Raw genomic sequence first — 22,133 nt, forward strand, 5'->3', positions numbered from 1 at the left:
TGTTTTAAGAGCTGCTGAAGTAAACAGTGACTCTTAAAAGGCAGAAGTTTAGAATCAGCCAGGGTGCATTTGTTACTGGTGAAAACAAGGGAATGGTGACTCGAGCACAACATGTGCTCGAAGCTCTCATCACTACGAGGCTCTGAGAAGCCTTTCCATGTATACTGGAAGCAGAATCCACCATGATCAGTCTGGAGAGCCCATCCCGACCCTGGCCCACTGAGTCCCTTCATCAGCTCCTTGTTTGCTCAAGATTTCGGTGACTGCATTGTTTGTGTTTTTTCAACATCAACCCTGATGTGCAGACCAGCTGTGTCACTGACTGGAGAGTTGATCGGCAGTGAATTACTGCCAGAAGATCAGCATCATGTTTAGAATATAAGTCCTACCCCACAGTAACTTCTGGTTCTCTTTCTACCATATTTGTTTTATACCAAGAACTTCATTGAAATTCCATGTAAATGTTAACATTACTGAGTCTCTGCTTCCTTTTGTGTTGTATGGAGCAGTTCTGATGCTGTCATCATGTGTGGCAGGAAAACCTATCTGAGCATAATTACTGGCTCCTAATTTCGCAAATATTAAGCATCCTACCGTCAGTACTGTCAGATCTTCTTCACTTTTTGAACTAAATTCAAGCCAAGATTAATTTCTGATGGTCACAAGGCCTCACCAACTCTTCCCAGGCTGTGCATAGAACCTTGGGTTGGGTAGTGTGGAAATCTAATGCATGCTGACTTTCGTAGAAGCTTTATTGTTTACTTTATTTAATGTTTTATGACTTTTCATATTCTTACTTGTGTATTATGGGAGCTGTGACCTCATTGTGTTTGATATCTTTCTCTGTTTAATTCTGCAGTGAACCAAGAGCAAGAAACTATGTTGACTGATACTTCCAGTGGTGTGTCTCCTCTCCCAGCATGTGACGTGATCCACATCTGCCATATCATCAGTTTATGTCTGCAGTTACACTTCCATATTTCTTCTTCAGCTGGTTTAAGTCGCATAGAAAATTAAATGCATTATCACCACAAAGTGGTTTTAAATTGTGAAATTTAACTAAGTCCTCACTGAAAATATAACCGCCTTTGTCTTTCAGAATTGTAACTTCAGCTGCAGAAATTAAGCATGAAATTGTGAACAATAGCATAGAAGTATTGTTGAAAATAATTATTATTTGAGAGTTTGCCATGAGCAAGATTGGGTATGGAAGGGTATTGCAGGAGGAATCACTGCAAGTGTTCTATTACCCAGTCTGTACGTCACATTAAACAGGCTTGAATGACAATGTTATGTGAAAGAAACCTTTGTGCTGGTTTGAACATAAAGCAGTCATCAAAAAATATCTGTTGTTATTGACCAGGATAAGAATGATTTTCATTTCATACTGTAGAATCTGTACAATATTAATTTAATATTGTACAAAAATTGTCTTTTCCAAGTTAATGTTGATTGCAGTTTTTGGCACATTTTCAATTTTCACGGGCTGCAACTTGTTACGTTCTTTTGTTGAATTAAAGAAAAAAAATTAAGCTATGCATTAATCTACCAAATGATAAGGCAAGTTCAATGAAGGGACTATAAATCAAAAAGAATAATTGTACCTGAGCTTTACACCAATCTCATTGATTGGAAAATTGGGCTTCAAATCCCCATCTGTTGAGGGGCACTCATTTTAGTTGCTCTTACCAGATTTTAGTGATTGAAGATGACAGCATTAATTATTTTAATCATTGTAGCATTTATTAAAAATGACCTTTGAAAATGTTCATAAAGTAGCTGAATGATAGCGGTGTGCAAAGAGTCGAGAGGCTTGGCAGTTGTGCTCATGTCGTTAAATTGATAGAGCAATGATAAAGTCCATCCCCTGTCACATTCGTGCCGTGTCTCTAAATTTAAAAATATATAGATTAATTACCTGTGACCATCATAAACATTGTTTTTAACTTTCATTGTTATCATCCCCTTACTCCTGGCGATACAATTTTCAAATGTGTTGCCTGTTTGTGGCAGCGATAGCATGCTTAATGTTTCTGTTGCGAAGAAAATTCTAGAAATGCGTCAGCATTTAAAGAGGAGGAAAGACAAATCAATGGCAGAGTCAGAGAACTGAAAGATAACATTCCTTTGTTTCACCTTCTGCCCCGACCATGAGTTGCTGCTTAAGAAAATTTTCACTGCGTGTTGTTTAAATTGCATGCTCCTTCAACCTGTTCCCCCAGCCATTCAACCCAGCAAAATCTTTCCCTTAACTGTCCAACCTGGAAGTCTAGTCTGCTGTTAAATCCTGATTTTGACATTCTGAATTTGACTGCCAATCTCCCATCTTTTCCCAACAGTCCATGTTTTTTTTCTGCAGCTCATTTACCACTTTCGCTGTCCTTTCACTTTTCTTTATTTGTTCAGAGATTAATTGAGACCCAGTCTCAGTGCACTGGACCAGGAGCAATTTCCCTTCCCTGACCGATTTTCTTTTTTATGAAGCATTTGTGTAATGTTTGAGCTGAAGTTCCACAACGGCTGAAATTCGACACAGATAGTGATGGGACTTTCTTAGGACAGTTGTCCAGGCCTCTGGTTGAGAATCAAGATAATGCAGATTTCAAAAATCTGAAATAAAAACAGAAAATGAGAAACATTGAGAAGGGCATGCATCTGTGTGGAAAGTAAGGGTTGAATTGAAGTTTTCTCATCAGAATTTAATTTGCATTTCTGGTGAAAGTTCTTCAACCTGAACAATTAATATTCTCATTCTCTCTCTCTCTCCCTCTCTCTCTCTCTCTCTCTCTCTCTCTCTCTCTCTCTCTCTCCCACTCTCTCCCACACCACCCTCGCACCCCCCACCACTCCCACACAGATGCTGCCCGACTTGCTGAGCATTTCCAGTAGTTTCTGTTTTCACCTCTGGATGTCAGTCCAGGAATCTCTCTGTTACTGCCATCTCTCTTCTTCTGCCCGGCACTTGTGGCACATTCTTCCATGAGGACCTCACAAACCTTTCATGCCACATCTTCAGATCTTCCAGTGCCGTGCAATACCTATCAATATTATTGACTGTTATCAGAGCCAAGTTCCACTTTCTGATCCCAAACATATGACCTTCTGATTGTTCGTGGACCAATCAGCTGCATTTCTAACATTGCAGGTGGTTAAGACCAGGGACGACCCAGTTTAGTGAGCTGTAGATTGATTTGGCAAAAGTGGATTAGAAGGAACTACTTGAAGGTAAACAATGGCAGAAAGGGAGAGATTCATGGAGCCTCTGGTGTTCAGAGCAAGTACATTCTAATAAAATGCTGATGGAGAGTCCAGCCTGGAAAAAGACAAAAGGTGCCAGGCATCAATCTCGGTGGAATGCAGAAAATGCAGGGGACAAAAGTGAAGCAGGAACGAGGAAAACAAGAGAATGCGAAAAGATTGGGAAGTAAAACATAGCATACGATATCCAAACCCAACCAAAAGCCTCGCACTGGGATGGTGCGTGTGAAGATCTAGAAGCAATCAGTGTCTGTTGCATCTGTTCTGGATGGTGTCAAAGGAAATTTGATTTAAATTTTTTTCTTTCTGTGCTGAGGTCCTTTGCTGCTCTAAAACTCTGCACATGCAATCTGTCAAATCAGTACCATTCTTGACATAAGGTAGCACATAACTCTCCACTTATTGACTAGGGTGTCTGGAATTGTGTAGGAGGCATCAGCTGAATGGTCCTAGCTTTTGGCACATCCTACAGCTGGCAACCACTCACAGCTAAGTCTGGGTTCAGTCACACTCTTGCCTGAACAGATCTGTCATGTTTGACGCCCTTAAGCAAGCTTATTGATTTTCTTTGCTCTCCCTGTACTGTAATTGCACAGTCAGTTTGTTTACATTCGTTACTTGTTTACAGTTCTTCAAAATTGTTTACATATTCACACTGTGTACAGTTTATTTTTTGCACTACCAATTAGTGGTAAATCTGCCGCAGGAAAAAGGAATCTCAGGGTTGTATGTGATGTCATGTATGTACTCTGACAATAAATCTGAAATCTGACATTCACCTGCTTGAAGAGCATTCCTCCGAACAACAGAACAGAAGCAGCTTCAGGATGTTGAACATATCATTCTGTGTCACACTGTGTCACTCCTGCAGCAAGACAACCAGAAATTGAATGCTAGGCCTGCTTGAAGATCATTGTTGGGCTTCAACAGATGCTAATTGACTCCACTTTAAAGGTTGCTGCCTTAATTGGCAGGCAAGACAGGGGTAAAGGCATCAAGTAGCTGGTGACAAGAGCACTGGATGATTGTGCCAGTAGGCAGAAAATTATTTTTATCCTCATATCTCATACTCCAGGACCTGGGGGCTAAGAAGCAGGTCACGCATCATCCATAGTGACCTACTTCCCCTTAGCTGCACAACCCTGGTGACTCACACGACTCAGTCTGAAGTTCAGATGTGTACACTGCTGTCAACAACACATTCGGTGGTGTGTTCTGTTCCTTAACCAAAACCTTCCTGGTTTTTAAGCTGGGTCCCTGACATGAATTAACAGTGCCTTCCTATTGTGGATGGGTGGAGATTTTGGGAGGGCACAGTGCTGTATCTGTGCCCTGGTGACAGGATGGAGACACAGGAGGGCACTGCAGATTGGGCAAGGATGGCAGGTCACCCTTGTAAGAAATGAGGGAAACACGTGTGGTTTGCGGTGACAGGTTTCATGGGTTACCAGTCCTCTCCAGCTGGGATGGGATTTCACCGCAGGGTGTTCGACAATGATCCGGTCATATGGCTACTGCACTGAACCTTAGTGCCAATGTGTTAGCCTAGTTCTCATCTTTGGTCATTTTATCTTCTCCAGAGTGACTGCCCACTTATTTTACTGAATGGAGTTAAAGAAGAAAATCTTCAGATGCTGGAGCTTGGGGCAATATATAAAAGTGCTGATGAAACTCAGCTGGTCACTCAGGATCCATGGGAAATAAAGGGTCACCAACATTTTGGGCCTAGGCTCTTATACCTGACAAAGCAGCTATCTTGAAATGTTGTGACCCTTTACTTCCTATGGATGATGCGTGACCTGCTGAGTTTCTTCAGCATATATTTGTATTGCACGAGTCTCTCAAGCTAGGTATTTCCATCTCAGCAATAATTGATTGCAAGTTTTGTGACAGACTTCTTATTCGTAGTTTTAGAACACTACAGCACAGAAACAGCCCCTTCAGCCCTTCTAATCTGTGCTGAACCATTTTTTTGCCCTAGTCCCACTGACCTGCACGCAGTCTATAACCCTCCATACCTCCCCTCTCCATGTACCTATCCAAATTCTTCTTAAATGTTAAAATTCAGCCCAATTTTCTCCAATCCTTCCAATGTATGGGTCAGCACAAAATTGAGGGCTGAAGGGACTATACTGTGCTGCAATGTTCTATGTCCTTTTTAACAAGAGCACCACATTCTCCAGCCCTGTGGAATATTTCTGTTTTGAATTCTGCCGTTGCCCCCTTGTCCTGCTCTGTAGATTATCCCAGGCAGTTCCTTATTGACCCACATGCCTTCCTTGTTAAGTCACGCGTAGCTTCAGTCCACATTTACGTGCCCATTCCAGCTGTGTCCATCGGTCTTTCTTGGACCTTTGCATCCTGGGGTTTATTTCCTGAACAGTTGTGATTCTTTCCTTATGTTTGTTTTGCGGTTTGAATATATTCCTACTTTTCTCTCTGTGGTTATCTTTCATTTCTCCTCCTGGTACTGACTGACATAGTGATATTTTTGAGGATGTTTTGATGTTAGTTTTATATTTCTGGGGTGATGCCTGCTGACACCTTGTGTTGCTGGTATTTTACCACAGCTCGCTGTGCTGAGTTGCAGATCCAGTTTACTGAGGCGATGAAGACTACAGCAGGACAAAAGGAGCTCATCATAAAGCTGGAACAAGACCTCAGCACCATTCAGTCCATGTCATCCCTCCAGCGCCCTGATGCTGAGGTATAACCTCTTTCCATTTGGGCAGAATCTTCACACACTGGTGTTCAACGAAGGCAGACAGAAACAGAGAATGCATTGGTGGTCATTTTGCCAACATGCATCAGACACAGGCTAGGAGGGTGCCTGATGTAACGATGATTTCAAGCAGGAGAGAGAGAGATATTTATAGTCTGACATCAGCGGTGGGGAAAACATGAGAATTCATTTTGCAGCAGGTCGGAGCATTTGAGAAGGAGTATCAGAATTAGTCAGCAAGTATTTACAAAATAAAAATTCTGCTTCACTAACAGGAATTATTTTTGAGGATGTAACTTAGAGTGGATGGGAATACATTTTATTTCAGAAAACTTTACCCTGCATCCCCTATGGAGATGAACGAGCAATGTTTAGAGTAAGTGATCAGCAGCACACAGGGTCGACACAGAGGGGAGGGGTGGGAGGTGCTGAGTCCCCAAGGAGACAAGTTCAAGTTCACTATCATCTGACCATACAACCAGACGGAACACTGTTTCTCCGGTCCATGGTGCACACAGACACACATAATACACAGCACATAATTATGTAGATGAAGATATCATTTAAAATAAATGTATGTAAATATTTACTCAATTACAAGATACCATTCATCAATCTCAGCCTGCGGGAAGAAACTATTTCCCAGCCCAGCAGTCCTGATTTTTATGCTCCTGTACCTCCTCCTTGACAGTAGATCAAAGATCCTGTATGATGGATGGTAGGGGTCCTCAATCATTCTTTGAGCCCCATTTAAGCTGCACTCCCAGTAAATGTCCTCAGTAGAGGTAAGGGAGACCTCAGTGACCTTCTCGGCCATTATGATGGTCCTCTGTATTGTCTTCTGGTCCAGTACTTTGCAGCTAACGTCCCACACAATGATGCACTTCTGGACACTCCTGTAAATTGTTCCTGTAAAATGTGTGCTCCTGTGAAATATTGTCAAGATTACTGCACACGATATCAGTCCTTGGCTTGTTGCTGCCAGGACAGGCCTCACGAGCCAGTGATCAAAACAAGATATAGATCAGTGCTTACCTTTTTAATGCGAGGAGTGCTTTTAGGGATTTAGTGCAATGTTAACTTGTATTTTTATTTCTATAATGACAACTTCTAAGGAAAAACCTTTGTCAGCACCAGAAAAGAGTGCCAAGCATTTGTGGGAGGGAAGCCTTAGGCTCACCCTATGCTACCCCGTTCTGCTGGCCAGGGTACCCAGCCTGGCTGTGGGCAGCCTGGGGAGTGGACAAGATCAGGAAAACCCAGCCCTGCATGACCCCACAAGTGAATTGTCACCCCACCAGCTGGCACGATGTCCAGTGACTCTGCAGTCCTTACAGAGAAGTCTCCCATTCCATTCATCAGTTGTGCAAATGTTTATTTTCCACTATCATTCTTCTAGTCATAATGGACTTTCCCCTACTTTACTGATTTGTCGTATTCCTGAAAATCCCCTTTTCCTGCTCCAACCCATCTTTTTCTGCAATATGTTCAGCATTTGAACAACTTTTTTTTTTGCCCCATAAGTTCTTTCCCTTTCTGTAACAGTAAATAACAGTAACTCACCAGTGTCTGATGTGAATAATGATTTGTTGTTGACTTCAGGGAGCAGATATAAGCAATATGGAGAAAGTCCCAGAACCCATCAAAGAAGCCACTGCTCTTTTTGGTAAGAATGCAACTAATAATGTTTCGTAATGTCAAGGTGAGTGTTTTCAGAAGATTATTGATCTGTGGCATATTTTGATAGATGGGTCTTTTTCCACATAGTACCCACACTGGGTTGCATTCATGTGCCCAGGATGCGACCTTCAACCCACTCTGTCCATGCCATCCATCAAATACCCATCTCTCCTCATCCCATTGACCAGCACTTGGTCCATGATCTTTCACACATCCAATACTTGGTAAATGTCGAGGGAGTATGTGCCTCCTCCATCTAGAAATGTTGCTCAGACGTTCAGGGAGAGTAGGTAATGTGAGGTATTAGTTACAGAGGTTCGGGCCACTGACACCCAGCATGGGAGAGGAGGAAATGGTGTCTACGTTATCTTGTCCGAGAGATGTCTTGACCAAGATCTCAGTCTTATCATCCTTTGGCTGGGGATAGTGTTAGGTCTGCTTTGTTCATGAATGAGTGAGTCAAACACCAGACTGAGTCGAAATCAAGGTTCTTTGTTCTTTATTGCCGGATTGTAACACTTGCAACTAACAGTGTTAGTTGGAGAAGGCGCATTCTGCCGTTATCAGCAAGTGGTGTTTTTTATACCTCAGGATACGCACTTAGTAAATTATCATACCATGACATTGTCCAATGAATAAACTGTTGCTATCCTTCTCTGTTAGTCTGCTACACATCATTCTTGTTAGTGCAAAGCTTATCTTGAGTGTACATCTGCATTCTGTTACTCCTTAGTACTGGGTGACTCCTTCTCCGGTCCCATCTCATGATGTTTTTACCTTACAATAGTGAGCCACCTCCTTGGACTGCCCCCTTTCAGGGTACTTGCACAAGGTTCCAGAGTTCAGATTGAGAAGATATATTTCCAATTAGTGGAGTTCAGAGATCAACTGGTAGGGGCTGTATTCCCCATTGTACTGCAGACAGGTGGGATAGCTGTTGAAGATGCTTTGACAAGATTTACATTCGCTGAACCCTTTGTCACCACTGGTGGCGGGAGAGAGGGAATCTTTAAGGTGGTAGATAGGTGTCAATCAGCAGGTTCTTGGGGAGTTTTTGGTGCTACAGTCAGCCAGAAAGGAAGTTTCCACCATCATGCTTGTTCCTCATGTCCCATAGATGATGTGGTGTCAGGATATGAGCTACTCTATCCAGGATACCCAGTGGCTGACCTGCTGTTGCAATGACATATGGCTGATATGGAGACCCCTAGGGATGAGAAGGTGGTGGATTCATCAACTGAACACAGAACAATGCAGCACAGTAATGTTTCTTCAGTCCACAATGTTATGCCAACTTATGGAAACCAACATCACAACAGTCTAACCCTTCCCTCCCTCACACCCATTTTGTTTATTACATCCATGTGCCGGTCCAAGAGTCTTTTAAATATCCCTATTGTACAAGCTTTGACCACCACCCTGGCAATGCATTCCAAGCACCCACCACTCTCTGAGTAAAATCATACCTCTGACATTTCCCCTAAACTTTTCTCCACTCGCTGTAAACGTTTGGTACTGTTGCCCTTGGAGAAAGGTGGCGGCTGTCCACCCTGTCTAAGCCCCTCATCTTGCATTAAATCACCTCCCATCCTCCATCACTCCAAAGAGAAAAGCCTTTCTTCATGAAGCATGTTCTCCAATGCAGGCAACATCCAGGTAAATCTCCTCAGCACCCTCTCTAAAGCATCTACATCCTTCCTGTAATGAAGCGACCAGATTTGAACACAATAATCCAAGTGTGGTCTTACCAGAGTTTTGTAGAGCTACAATATTGCCTCACAGCTCTTGAATTCAATCACCTTTAGGTCAATTCTGAGTCACCCAGTGAAATCACTTTAACTTGTATCTTAAACTGCATATCATGTATCTGCCATGACAAACTATTTGATGTGCAGTTTATATATTGGGCACTGAGTGAATAGGTAGAATCATCTCTATCTATTACACCTGCACTTCCAAGCACACACCACTTTCTGAGTAAAAACTTACCTCTGACATCTCCCGACACTTTCCTCCACTCAGCTTAAAACAGATGCCCTCTGGTATTTGCTATTTTCAACCCAGGAAAAGGTTGCTGGCTATCTACTCTATCCATGCCTCTTCTACGAGGTATCTGTGTTCAGATCCTCATTGAAGGCCCCCAGCCTGATGACCACAGGTGTGAGGCCAGCCTGCAGGCCACTAACTTCTCAGGCTCTTCACCTCTCCGATATGGGACAGTATTTAGCATGTTAGCCTTTGAATTATCATTGCCATTTGTAAATGTCAACTGTTATATGATTGCAGGAATTAGAAGAACAGGAATATTAGCAGGTTGCAAAAGGATGAAAAAGCAACAGGATGGGAATAGGGGAGAGCTTTATATTTCCCAGGATTGACTGAAATTGTCTTTGTGTCAGGGCTTGGGCTTTGATGTCTGAAGCAGAAGGCAGAGAGATCGACCAGGGAGGGGGGTCTTTGGGAAGGAGGGTGGGCAAGTGATTAAAGAATCCATGGAGAACCCTTGGCAACATCGACCACAGTTTGGTAAAAATTGAGATGGTCTTGGAGAAAGGAAAGTTTGGCCTTGAGTCAGCACCCATCCCCAGGGGAAGGTGGATTTTAATTGTGCAAGTGGTGGGGGTGGGGCAAGAGGTAGATTGGGGAGCAGTGGTTAGAGGAGAAATACATATAGCACCTGGTATTGGGGAGCTAGCAAGGTTTCAGATTCCCTGCAAGGATAAGGGGCAAAGATAGTTTTGTAGCATTCGTTTTTCATGGGCGTGGAGAAGAACGGCACGCACACCAAAGCCTTGAAGTCGAGACTGGTTTATTGCACTGGTCGTCACCTATATATGGGCCCCAGGTGCTGACGTCAGAGCACCGCGTCATCAGAGAGCCAGCCTGGGATTGACCAGCATTCTCACCACAGTTCACTGTCTTCCCGCTGTGTGGGAGGTGACCTGGGATGACGGCCATTGTCACTCACCCCCCCCTCCCCCCAAACCAGGTCCAAGCTGTCACCATGATCATTGGCCATTTTGTGGACCAGTCCATGTCTCTATGTGTAGACCACTACAGTTTTTAATTAATTTAGGATGTGAAAAGCTTGATCGGGAAAATGAATGAAGCACATGTCAAGAACAGGAAACGGGTCTCGAATGAGTCTTTCAAAATTGATATGTGTGGCAGGAAAAATGAGAAAGGAATTAGAAGAGAAAATAGGCTCATTAAATTATGTTAGCAAGTAGATGAAGCAGAATCCCAAAAACCTTTAGCACATAAATTGGAGTCAAAGCGATCTACAGGCCCTTTAGCCAAACTTGTCCATGCCATCCAAGTTAGACCCATTTGCCTGCTTTCAACCCATATCCCTCTAAATCTGTCCTATCCATGACCCTGTCCAAATTTCTTTTAAACATTGCAATTGTCCCCACTTCCTCCATATATCCTGTGTATGAAGAGGTACCCCGCATGTGCCTTTTAAATCTTTCCCCTCACCTTAAATCCATGCACTTAAGCTTTATATTCACTTATCCTGGGAAATGACTATTTGCTTATCTATAATTAACAGGCAGAGCAGAAGCAAAACCATCTCTTCAATTTTGGTGTCTGTGGCAGTCAACCTGCAGACTCCAGGCATTCAGTTGCAAGCATTGGAGAAAGAGAGAGAGAGAACGCACATGGGATATTTAAGGAATGGAATATGACAAACATCTTTGGGAGCTGACCAAGGATGCTGGCCAGCCACCTGTGAACCAACTAATCACTGACAAAGGGCTTGTTAGCTCTAGTTGGTGTAGGAAGTTTTGGAGCTGAAGATGATGTGTCTGCAGGTATGGCACAGGCAGGGAGGGCAGGTCACATTGTTAGGAAGTCTCCAGGTTGGCTTCAGGTGGGAGAGGTTTCTGGACATACCCCAGATATTTAAGGGCGCAGAGAGGTTACTCACTCGGTATATTTTATGTTGCAGCTCGTCCCAGTTCTGAAGCTCCACAGGCACAGATGGATTCTCTGCTCTCCATTATTTCCAGTCAGAGAGAAAGGTTCCGTGCCAGAAACCAGGAACTGGAATCAGTATGTATACAAAACATCCTGCTTTGTGTTGACAGGATAAACCTCCACAGAATTTCATCCACATATCTCAGAACAAGAAATCTGTGAGAATGAAGGAGATCATTTGGCCCATCCTGCCTCTGCCATCCTTTGATAGGGAGAAGCTTGCTGGGGCCTTGATAAAGGTCTTTGCATCTTCTTTTGCCACAGCCAATGTTGATCCTTGAAGAGGGATATAGCAGGGACTCAGGAAACGTTGGACAACTTGAGTTGGTTTCTCTGGAGCGTCAGACGCAGATGGAGGTATCAAATTATGAGGGGCATTCATAGTTTAGGCATCAGAATCTCTCCCTGGTTAGACGTTTCAAATACCAGAGGCCATAACTTTAAGGTGAGAAGATTCATGAGGCAAGTTATTTACATAGAGATTGGTGGGTGCCTGAAATGTCTGTAGTGATGGAAGCAGAGATGAGGCATTGAAACAGGCAGGGAATGGAAAAGTATCGACCACTCTCAGGCAGAGGGGATTAGTTTAGACTGACATCATGGTCAGTACAGACACAGGGGGCCAAAGGGCCTGTCCTGTGAAAGAGGTTAGATAACTCCACCCGACAGCATTGTCAAAAGCATCAACAAGCTAAATCTGACACTGAGCCATTTAAAGTGAAATACGAAAGTTAAAGGGTTGGTATTAGGAGCTGTAATAACTTCAATTGGGCTGCAGGCATAAATTTCTCCCTACCCATGGGTTTTAAGCTGTGTAATCCTAATGATAAATAATATTCAGTATTGATGGGAACTGACAGGCTCACATTTCATAAACTGGTCTTCTTGATAAAACTGGAAGCAAGTCGCAAGATGAAGACCTAAGCCCTCAGTTGGGGTTGGTGGGACTTCGCTGGCTGTGAACTGTCTCCCACATTGCTTGATGTTACGACAGTGCCCACTTCATTCACTGTAAACCGTGATAAGAGCAATAACATTCTAAGATATTATGATTCAAGACTAAGGAGACACTCGTAAAGAGAAACGGGCAGTTCCAAGCTCTTCTTGTTGAAAGGAATTTTGGTTTCTTGGGGTATTGAGTAAGGGAGTAAGGAGGTCATGTTACAGGTACATAAAACTTTGGATAAGCCATTTTTGGAATACTGTGGGCAATTATGGTCACCTCATCGCAGGAAGGATGTGGGGGCTTTGGAAAGATTTGGAAAAAAGAGGTTTATCAGGAGGTTGCATGAATGGAGGGTATGTATTATGGGGGGGGGAGTCATAGCACCTTAGAACACAGAAATACTCCCATCTTGACGACGCTGAACAATGCGCCACCTCTCCACAATAAGCCCATCTCCATCCAATCCCCTCCCATGCATGGAGTTATCCAAGAGTTTCATAAAGGAAGCTAATGTACCTGCCTCCACCATATTGTCTGGCACCTAGTTCCAAGTGCCCACCCCACTCTGAGTGAAGAACTGTCCCCTCAAGACCCTTCTAAATCCCATCCCTCACCTTGACCTTGATTCTCCCACTTGAGGAAACAGACTGTCACTGTTTGCCTTATCTAGGCCCCATATGATTTTAGGATCCTGCCCCTCAGTTACATCCCCTCTCAATCTCTTACATTTCAAGGAAAGCAGGCCCAGTTTTTCCACTCTCACAATATGTCAACATCCCTGATCATGGCGACAACTTTGTAAATCACTTCTGTACCCTTTCCTACCAAGGTAGAACAGTTAGTGTAGCAGTGGGTGGCGCGGTTAGCACAACGCCTTTACATTACCAGCTATTAGGACTGGGATTCGAATCCCACGCTGTCATACGTTCTCCCCATGTCTATGTGGGTTTTCTCCAGGGACTCCGGTTTCCTCCCACTGTTCAAAATGAACCTGGCTGTAGGTTAATGGGGTATAAATTGGGTGGTATTCCTGTTCCAGGAGATAGGGGACACGTGTGGCCTCACCAATAAAGGATTGTCTTCTGAGTCTAGACCGTCAGAGGCTGAAGGGAGTCCTGATAGATGTTTGTAAAATTATGATAGCATTGATAGGGTGGACAAATAGGATCTTTCTCCCAGGGTAAAAAGTTGCACGCTAGAGGACATGTGTTCAAGGTGAAGTTTAAAGGAAATGTGCAAGGCACATTTTATACACAGAGAGTGGTGGGTGCTTGGAATGGGCTGCCAGGAGTAGATGTAGAAGCAGATGCAATAATCATGTTTAAGAAGCTCGATGGACACATGAATATGCAGGGGATGGAGGGACAGGGATCAAGTGCAAGCAGTATAATTTTAGTTTAGTTTAGACCATTTTCAGCACAGACTGTTTAATGGTGATCCATGAAAACTTGGTTTGAAAGGCTTATCATACATTGGACTTTTGGAGGGCTGAGGTTTGTTCATTTGGACTGCACCCTGTTGATAGCAGGAGGGACTGCACATCTGTAAGCCTGTACATTTGGGTCATTTGCAGGACTTGCAGTCTGTTAGCTGATTGAGACTCCCATTTTGTGTTCCAGGACAACTGTGTGATGCAGCAAACATTGCATGCACTTCAGAGTGAGTTGGATAATGTGCGTGGTGACAACATCAAACTGTACGAGAAGATCAAGTTTCTGCAAAACTACCCTGGCAGAGTACGTCCAGACTTCACATCAGAACCCTGTCTGGAATCACAGGCAGGATCCCATGCAGTTCCACAAGGACAGTACCCTGCCCGGTATCATGGAAATTGTATCCCACCTGAAATCACAGGGACAGCATCCTGTCCGGAATCACAGGAACTGTATCCCGTTCAGTATCCTGGTGACTGTATCATATAACCATGTAACAATTACAGCATGGAAATAGGCCATCTTGGCCCTTCTGGTCCGCAGCAAACCAAGTACTCTCCTCTAGTCCCAACTACCTACACCCTGCCCAAAAACCTCCATTCCCCTCCCATTCATATACCTATTTAATTTTCCTTAAATGACAAAATGGACCCTACCGCCACTGCTTCTCCCGGAAGCTCATTCCACACAGCCACCACTCTCTGAGTAAAGAAGTTCCCCCTCGTGTTACTTCTAAACTTTTGCCCCTTAACTCTCAACTCATGACCTCTTATTTCAATCTCTCCTACTCTCAAGGTTAAAAGTCTATCCACATCAACTCTATCTATCCCCCTCATAATCTTAAATACCTCTATCAAATAAATAAAGATCTAACCTGCTCAATCTTTCTTTGTAATCTAGATTCTGAAACCCAGGTACAGAATCCTGGGGACTGTACCCACTCAGAATTATGGGGATCGCAACCCACCCAGAATCATGGAGACTGTATCCAGACTGGAATAACAGGGGCTGCATCCCATCAAGAATCCTGGGGACTATATCCCACCTGGAATCAAGGGGACTGTAACCTGCCCAGAATCCCAAAGATTGTATCCCGCTTGGAAATCTAAGGGCTATATAATGTCCAGAATCCCAGGGACTGTATCCTGTCTGGAATCCTGTGGAATGTTGGGGAATGTATCCCTTCTGGGGACCGAATCCAGTCCAGAATCCTGAGGACTGAATCCCATCCGCAATCACAGAGACTTTATCCTGTCTGGAATCCCGGGGTCTGTGGTGGACAGTGACAGATTGGAGCGAGTGAGTTGCCACAGCTTCCTGACAGAGTTTCCTGTTGCTTCTCTCCACAGGGCATGGGCAGTGACGACACTGAGCTCCGTTACTCCTCACAGTATGAAGAACGGCTCGATCCTTTTGCTTCTTTCAGCAAGAAGGTTGGACATTTTAAATGCACAGTCCCATGCCGCACCCAGTACAATCACAGAATAAGATGCACATCAACAAGCTGTCAGGGTTGTTTGGCCATGGTCTTGATGGAGGGCAGCCTGCTCCTGCTGTTCACCTAGCATTTTAGTATCGAACATAGAACCCCAGGGCTCAGGAAATGGCCCTTTGGCACACATGTCTGTGTTGACCATGAAGCCAATTGAACCATCTTTTCTGCCTGTGCATAGCCAATATCCCTCTATTTCCTGCCTGTATACGTGTCTATCTGGATGCTTCACAAACATTACTAGCGTGTCTGCTCCCATCACCTCCCTTGGGAAAGGATTTGACAATCATGTTTGAGAAGCATTCCATTCTCTGTGTAAAAAAATTTTGCCACATAATTCTACCCTCTCACCTTAAACCTATACCTCGAAAAACTTCTGTCAGATTTTCCCTCACACTCCAAACACCTTCTAACCCAGCCAACAACCTCTCCAGAACCTCCACGTCCTTACTATAATGTAGCAACCAGAGTTGCGCACAGCACTCCAGATGTGTATCACAAAGAACAGAGTCCCCAGCGCTGATCGTTGGGGAACACCACTGGTCACAGACCTCCAATCAGAGACTCGCCCTCCACCTCTACCCTTGGATGCCAACGCCGATTTGGAAGCTAATCTCCCAACTCTTATGGATCCCTTGTCTGGATCAGCCAACAGTGAGGAACTTTGCTGAATGCTTTTCTGAAGTCCATGAAGTCAATGTCCACTCCCCTCATTGTTCACCTTTCTCACCTCCTCAGAGCTCCATCATGTCTGTAAGATGTGACCTGTCCCACACAAAGGCCTGCTGTCTATCTCTAATGAGTTCATTGCATTCCACATTTGAGTGAATCCTCTCCCAAAGAATCTTCTCCAGTAATTTCCCTGCCACTGATGTGAGATTCACTGGTTATTTTTTTTGCCTTTCTGAAAAAAAATAGCAACGGTTGTTCTCCAGTCCTGCAGGACCTCTTCTGTTACTCATGACGATACAGAGATCTTGGACTGAGTGTTGCTGGGTCAGTCTGAATGTAGAATAAAGCACCCTGCTTGATATGCATCCCCCCCCCACCATTGTATTGGACTGCAATGCAGTCGCACATACCCATGCAGACTCCTCCAATGAAACCTCCCAAACCCAAAGAGGACAAAGGCAGTAGACGCCTGGGAATACGACCACCCACAGGTTCCCCTCAGTCCCACTCCGTCCCGACTTAGGAATATTCCATCATTACTGGGTCAATCTTCCTGAAATCTTCACCAGAAGGACTTTAGCAGTTCAAGCAGTCATGCTGCCTGTTCCAGGAGATAGGGGACAATGAAAAGGGACAAAATTTTAAAAAGCTCATCTTCAGAGAAATGCATTTGTCTCATGTGATTTGTCTTTCACAAAACCATGTTCGCTGTCCCAAATTTAGGAGTCCAGGAATGGTCTCCTTTTCCAAATGAACTCAAAACTGCAGAGAGTGAAACAGCCTTTTGATGGATTGAATGGCCTCCACCTCCTGGCTCACAGTTTGAGAAGGGAAGTGATGAACCTGGTCATGTCTACTGGCTTTAAATTAAAAGGAGCACTCTCCTTTTCTGAGTTCACCTGCTGTTACATTTCCCCAAATCTCACATGGAAGGTGCAGCTTACCAACAAGTCGCTTGTTTCTCCGAGTGATTCGGCATGGCGTGGTGGTTGGTGTTCGGTGTCTGAGTGTCTGTTTCCTTTGTCCAGGAGCGTCAGCGTAGGTACCTGAGCCTCAGCCCCTGGGATAAGGCCACCCTCAGCATGGTGAGTATCATCCATGTGAGCTGTCCACATCTCCGGCTTCCTGGATTCTGATCATTGTCCGAGTCTCTTTGTTTCAGGGCCGCATCATCCTCTCAAGCAAGATGGCTCGGACCGTGGCCTTCTTCTACACGCTGCTGCTTCACTGTCTAGTCTTCCTTGTGAGTAGATTCCAGCTGTAGAGGGTTATCTGGGTGTTGATGGGGTGAGCTTTGCCAAGGGTGAGGCCTGCAGTGATCTGTCCCCACTGGGACTTCCCAACTCCTCGTAAACCTACCAATGACAACCATCCATTCTCCTTGCCCACACGTCGGCTCCCAGGGATTACACATGCCTCCACTCTAGTGAACCTCAGAGAGTCAGCAAGCATCTTGACAAAAAACATTTCCATTTCACCTTTGTTTACAATGATAAAAATCTGACTAATTGGTGACCACTGTTAGCGCAACTCTGTTACAGTGCCAGCAATCGGGACTGAGGTTCGAATCCCACGCTGTCTGTAAGGATTAATATGTTCTCCCTGCGTCTGCGTGGGTTTTCCCCGGGGGCTCTGCATGAACTTGCTGAGCTAGCTGCCTCAACATCAGAGATGAGGAGGTGCTTTCATGTCCTTCTCAGGGACAGAACTTCTCTCACTGTCCTCTGACTAGACACTGTCCTCCATGATCACATGAGCCAATCAGTGGAGGACAAGTTATTGAAGAGGGTTCAGAGACACAGGATTGGTCTGTATTTGGAAAGGCTCTCGCTGATCAGGACAGTCAGCAAGGATGGCAGGATTTAATTAAGAAGAGGTGGGTGGTGGATGACGTCTCCATGAATTTTGAAGGTCAAATCTCAGGGGATCCAGGATGAGCTGTGGGTAAAATCTGTGTGAGGGTGTGCTGCAGAGATCAGTGCTGTGTCCCTGTTGTAAGTCACCTGCATTAAAGACTTGGATCAGAATTTACTGTAGGTGGTATGAAGAGTAAGTAATCAGAGGTACCAAGATCAGTAGAGTGGTGCACAGAGAAGAAGGATTTCCAAGGTAACAGCAGAATCTTGGATCAATTGGAAAAGATGCAGTAATTCAGACAAAACTTAAGTGATGCAGTTTGAAAATTTAACCAGGCCACAGAACACACTAGATGACAGGGCCCTGTGGTATTATGTAGTTCAGGCCCTTTGGCCCTTGATGTTATCCAATATATTCCTACCAGAACAAAACTATACCCTTCCCACCTCATAACCCCTTTTTTCTTTCAACCATGTGCCTGTCTCTGAAATGCTGCTAATTTTTCCGCCAACAATAGGTATTGTACAGAGAGGCCAAGGGATAGAGGTGCGCAGTTCACCAAGAGAGAGAGAGACAACAATGAAGAAGGCATGTGGTAGACGGGGCATTGAGAGAGAGAGTACAGCTGTGATGTTACAGCTCTGAAGGATGTTGCTGAAACCACAGTTAGAATATTGGGTGCAGTTCTGATCACAACAGTGAGAGGGTGGAAGTTACTGAGGGTGCAGAAGAGATTCATGAGGATGTTGGGACGGTGGGCTTCAGTTACAAAGAGACACTTCATAGGCTGGGACAGTTTTCCCTGGAGTAGAGGTGACCAGAGAAGGACAGTCCCAGTGACCACACAGAGAGGATGGGGTCCCAGTGACCACACAGAGATGGCTGGTCCCGGTGACCACACAGAGAGGGTCCGGTCCCAGTGACCACACAGAGAGGGCCCGATCCCAGTGACCACACAGAGAGGGTGGGGTTACAGTGACCACACAGAGATGGCCCGTCCCAGTGACCACACAGAGAGGGCCCGATCCCAGTGACCACACAGAGAGGGTGGGGTCCCAGTGATCACACAGAGATGGCCAGTCCCGGTGACTACACAGAGATGGGCCGTCCCAGTGACCACACAAAGAGGGCCCGGTCCCAGTGACCACACAGAGACGGTTGGTCCTGGTATCTGAATGGACTGCTCAGTTTCTGGTATTGGAGCAATTACCCTGCCTGCAACACATGACAATGATTGCCCAGCTCCCCTCAAAAGTTGGTACTGCATCTGCCCTTGTTGTTCTGTTGGACTCTGCCTTTTTAATTCTCACCTCTTTTTGCAATCACTTCCATGGACAGGACCTCTTTACCCTTGGGAACGGTCTGTATATGTCTATATCCTGGATATAACTGCTCCAAAAAATGTCCCAACTCTTACCACCTGTTGATTACCCCATTCCTCATCCAGACTCACTTCCAAAGGTCTCCAAAGCCTAGAGACTGGCACTCAGGCCAGACACTACTGCAGCATTAATGAGGCAATTTGTCCTGGCTTCCTACCTGTTGTGGCATGCAGGATCATGCCTGGGATCACCAATGTTTTTATCCTCTTTCCTATCCTGCAAAGGCATACCCCTTCATCTCACTGCTCTTGTGCCCCTTTTTAGAAGCCTGCCTTCTATTTCCCACCCTGGTCACGCTCTTCAACCCTCTGCTCTCGGACAGAAGATACACAAGGTTGAAAGCATGTACCTCAAGATTCAGGGCAGCTGAAAATCATAGAACACTGCAGTGCAGAAACAGGCCCTTTGGCTTATTTATTCTGTGCCAAACTATTATTCTGCCCAGATCCATCGATCTGCACCAGACCATATCCCTCTATCCCCTCCCATCCATTTGTCTGTCCAAATTTTTGTTAAATATCGAAATTGAACCACTTCAGCTGGCAGCTCGTTCCACACTCTCACCACTCTCCGCGTGAAGAATTTCCCCCTAATCTACCTTTTAAACATCTCACCTTTCACCCTTAATCCATGTTGCCTCACCTCATGTCAGAAGTAAAAGCCTGCTTGCATGTACTCTGTTGATCCCCATTATAACTTTGTATCAAATCTCCCCTTATTCACCAACGGCCCAAGGAATAAAGTCCTAAACTGCTCAGTCATTCCCATTAACTCAAGTCCCAGAAACATCCTTTTAAATTTTCTCTATACTCTTTCCTGTAGTTTGGCTGCTGGAACTGCACACAATACTCCCAAATTTAGCCTCACCAATGTCTTATACAACTTTACCATAACATCTCAACTCCAATCCTTAATAGAATCTTTGGATTTATGAAGGCCCCAATATATCAAAAGCTTTGTTCTCACTGTGATCAGGACTCATGAATGGAAATGATCACTGAATCACAACCTCTACCTCATCACTTTTGTTTAATGCTTCATTTGATATGTTTGCACTCTTTTTTATTCTTAAGTAAAGGCTGTCTTGTTTGGGTAGCACACAAAACAGAGGTTTTCATTATATGCAGACAACAAACATTTCAATTTGGTGTCGCCTGTTGTCATTGCTTTGTGATCTTTGCTATGCACATCCCCAGATTGTGAGCAGCTTTCATCCGTTTCCATTTTCTGCCAGTGCATCTATTCCAAGGTTCTGGCTACAATCGTCAAATCTCCTCTGTGTCAGGTACACAATTTCTATTCTTTGGACCGATACACAGAAGGGAGAGGCATGGAGAGCTATGGTCCCGGTGAGGGTCGAAGGGATGAGGCAGAATAATAGTCTGGATGGGCCAAAGGGCCTGTTTCTGTGCTATAGGTTCTATGGTTCTATGACCATGACTCTTGTTGACAGGTTTGTGGGCAGTTGGACAGTACAGTGTCAGGTGACTGTTGGATTTCCGTACGCACTACCTCAACTCTGTTTCCCTCATCAAGCCTCTCTTAATATTACAAAGTTAGTTAACATAACGATGCTGGCTTTCTCTAATAAAAGTTGACTTTTTGTTAATTGATCCCAATGATTGTTTCTAGAACTTTACACGACACCAAGTTTAAACTCTGCGATTCTTGTGATTACCATATTTTCACTCATATAATGCGCACACTCATAGAATGTGCAGAAAATCATAAATTGTGTAAAAATATTTTCATATAACACGCACACTCATTTACCACACGGGTGTAGTATTCTAAATTCCTCTGCCCCGACATCCCGCACTGGCCGCCCCTACCCTGACGTCCCGCGCCAGCCACGCCTGCCTGGCATCCTGCGCTGGCCACCCCTGCCCCGAAGTCCCGCGCCGGCCGCCCCTGCCCTGAAGTCCCTGTGCCTGCCGCCCCTGCCATGATGTCCCGTGCCGACAGCCCTTGCCCTGAAGTCCCGCTCCGGCCGCCCCTGACCCCAACGTCCCCCCGTGCCTTCCGCCCCGACCCTGATGACCCACACCGACAGCTCCTGCCCCGAAGTCCCGCACCTGCCGCCCCAGCCCTGACTTCCCACACCGGGTGCAGTGGCAGCGGGGAGGGGGGCTGTCAGGCGCGGGGAGTTGGGTTGCTGGCTGATTGTCATCAGCCCACCCCTTTGCAGCCACTTTCAGGCGGTTACATTCAGGTACCTAGGGAGACTTCAGTGCTCAGGTGATTATCCCTCTTGGAGGAGGGTTAGAAAGTGTGCCTCGGAGGTGCCTCCCATCAGCCACATAGGGGTAGAATATCTGGCTTTACATCGGGATATTGTGGCCACCTGAAAGAGCCTACAGTTAAGCAGGATTTTAATTCTAATGTCTCAAATCAGAGGCGCTTGATATGTTAATCTCCTCCCTCAGGCACAGGTCTGGGCAATTAACATTGATAATGCCCAGTGCCCTAGCCGGAATATTCTGTTTATAGGAATATCATGGCATTCAATACAAAGAGATATTCCCAAGATCAAAATTTCCCACGCCTGCTAGAAATTGTGCCTGTTCTTTCATTGCCGTTATTACATTCTCATGCTCATTATAATATTCCAACACTCACTATAAAATGCATCTTTCCCATGGTCACTTTAAATTGTGTGCGTTCTTTCAATGCCGTTATTATATTCTCATACTCACTATAAATTGCCGGT

General features: G+C 44.9%; 1 protein-coding gene and 1 long non-coding RNA gene across 4 annotated transcripts in view; one reads left to right on the forward strand and one right to left on the reverse strand.

Annotated features, from left to right (window-relative positions):
* Positions 1 to 22,133, forward strand: part of LOC138736062 (protein CASP-like) — a 525,702-nt gene that overhangs the window by 498,965 nt on the left and 4,604 nt on the right. For both annotated transcript variants that reach the window (XM_069884934.1, XM_069884933.1), the window contains 7 exons: positions 5,829 to 5,965; positions 7,583 to 7,646; positions 11,613 to 11,716; positions 14,207 to 14,323; positions 15,370 to 15,453; positions 17,213 to 17,269; positions 17,347 to 17,427. In XM_069884934.1, coding sequence (XP_069741035.1) covers positions 5,829 to 5,965; positions 7,583 to 7,646; positions 11,613 to 11,716; positions 14,207 to 14,323; positions 15,370 to 15,453; positions 17,213 to 17,269; positions 17,347 to 17,427 — 644 coding nt within the window. The remainder of the gene's footprint in view (positions 1 to 5,828; positions 5,966 to 7,582; positions 7,647 to 11,612; positions 11,717 to 14,206; positions 14,324 to 15,369; positions 15,454 to 17,212; positions 17,270 to 17,346; positions 17,428 to 22,133) is intronic.
* LOC138736065 (uncharacterized) lies at positions 1,758 to 11,700 on the reverse strand. Of its 2 annotated transcripts, XR_011340074.1 has the most exons (4): positions 11,592 to 11,700; positions 7,544 to 8,867; positions 2,369 to 2,610; positions 1,758 to 1,889 (listed from the first exon to the last, which is right to left on the reverse strand). It is a non-coding gene; the product is annotated as an uncharacterized lncRNA (long non-coding RNA). The 2 variants fall into 2 exon arrangements; XR_011340075.1 differs by lacking the exon at positions 7,544 to 8,867.

This window comes from Narcine bancroftii, chromosome 6 (genome assembly GCF_036971445.1).
Source record: "Narcine bancroftii isolate sNarBan1 chromosome 6, sNarBan1.hap1, whole genome shotgun sequence".
NCBI lineage: Eukaryota > Metazoa > Chordata > Chondrichthyes > Torpediniformes > Narcinidae > Narcine > Narcine bancroftii.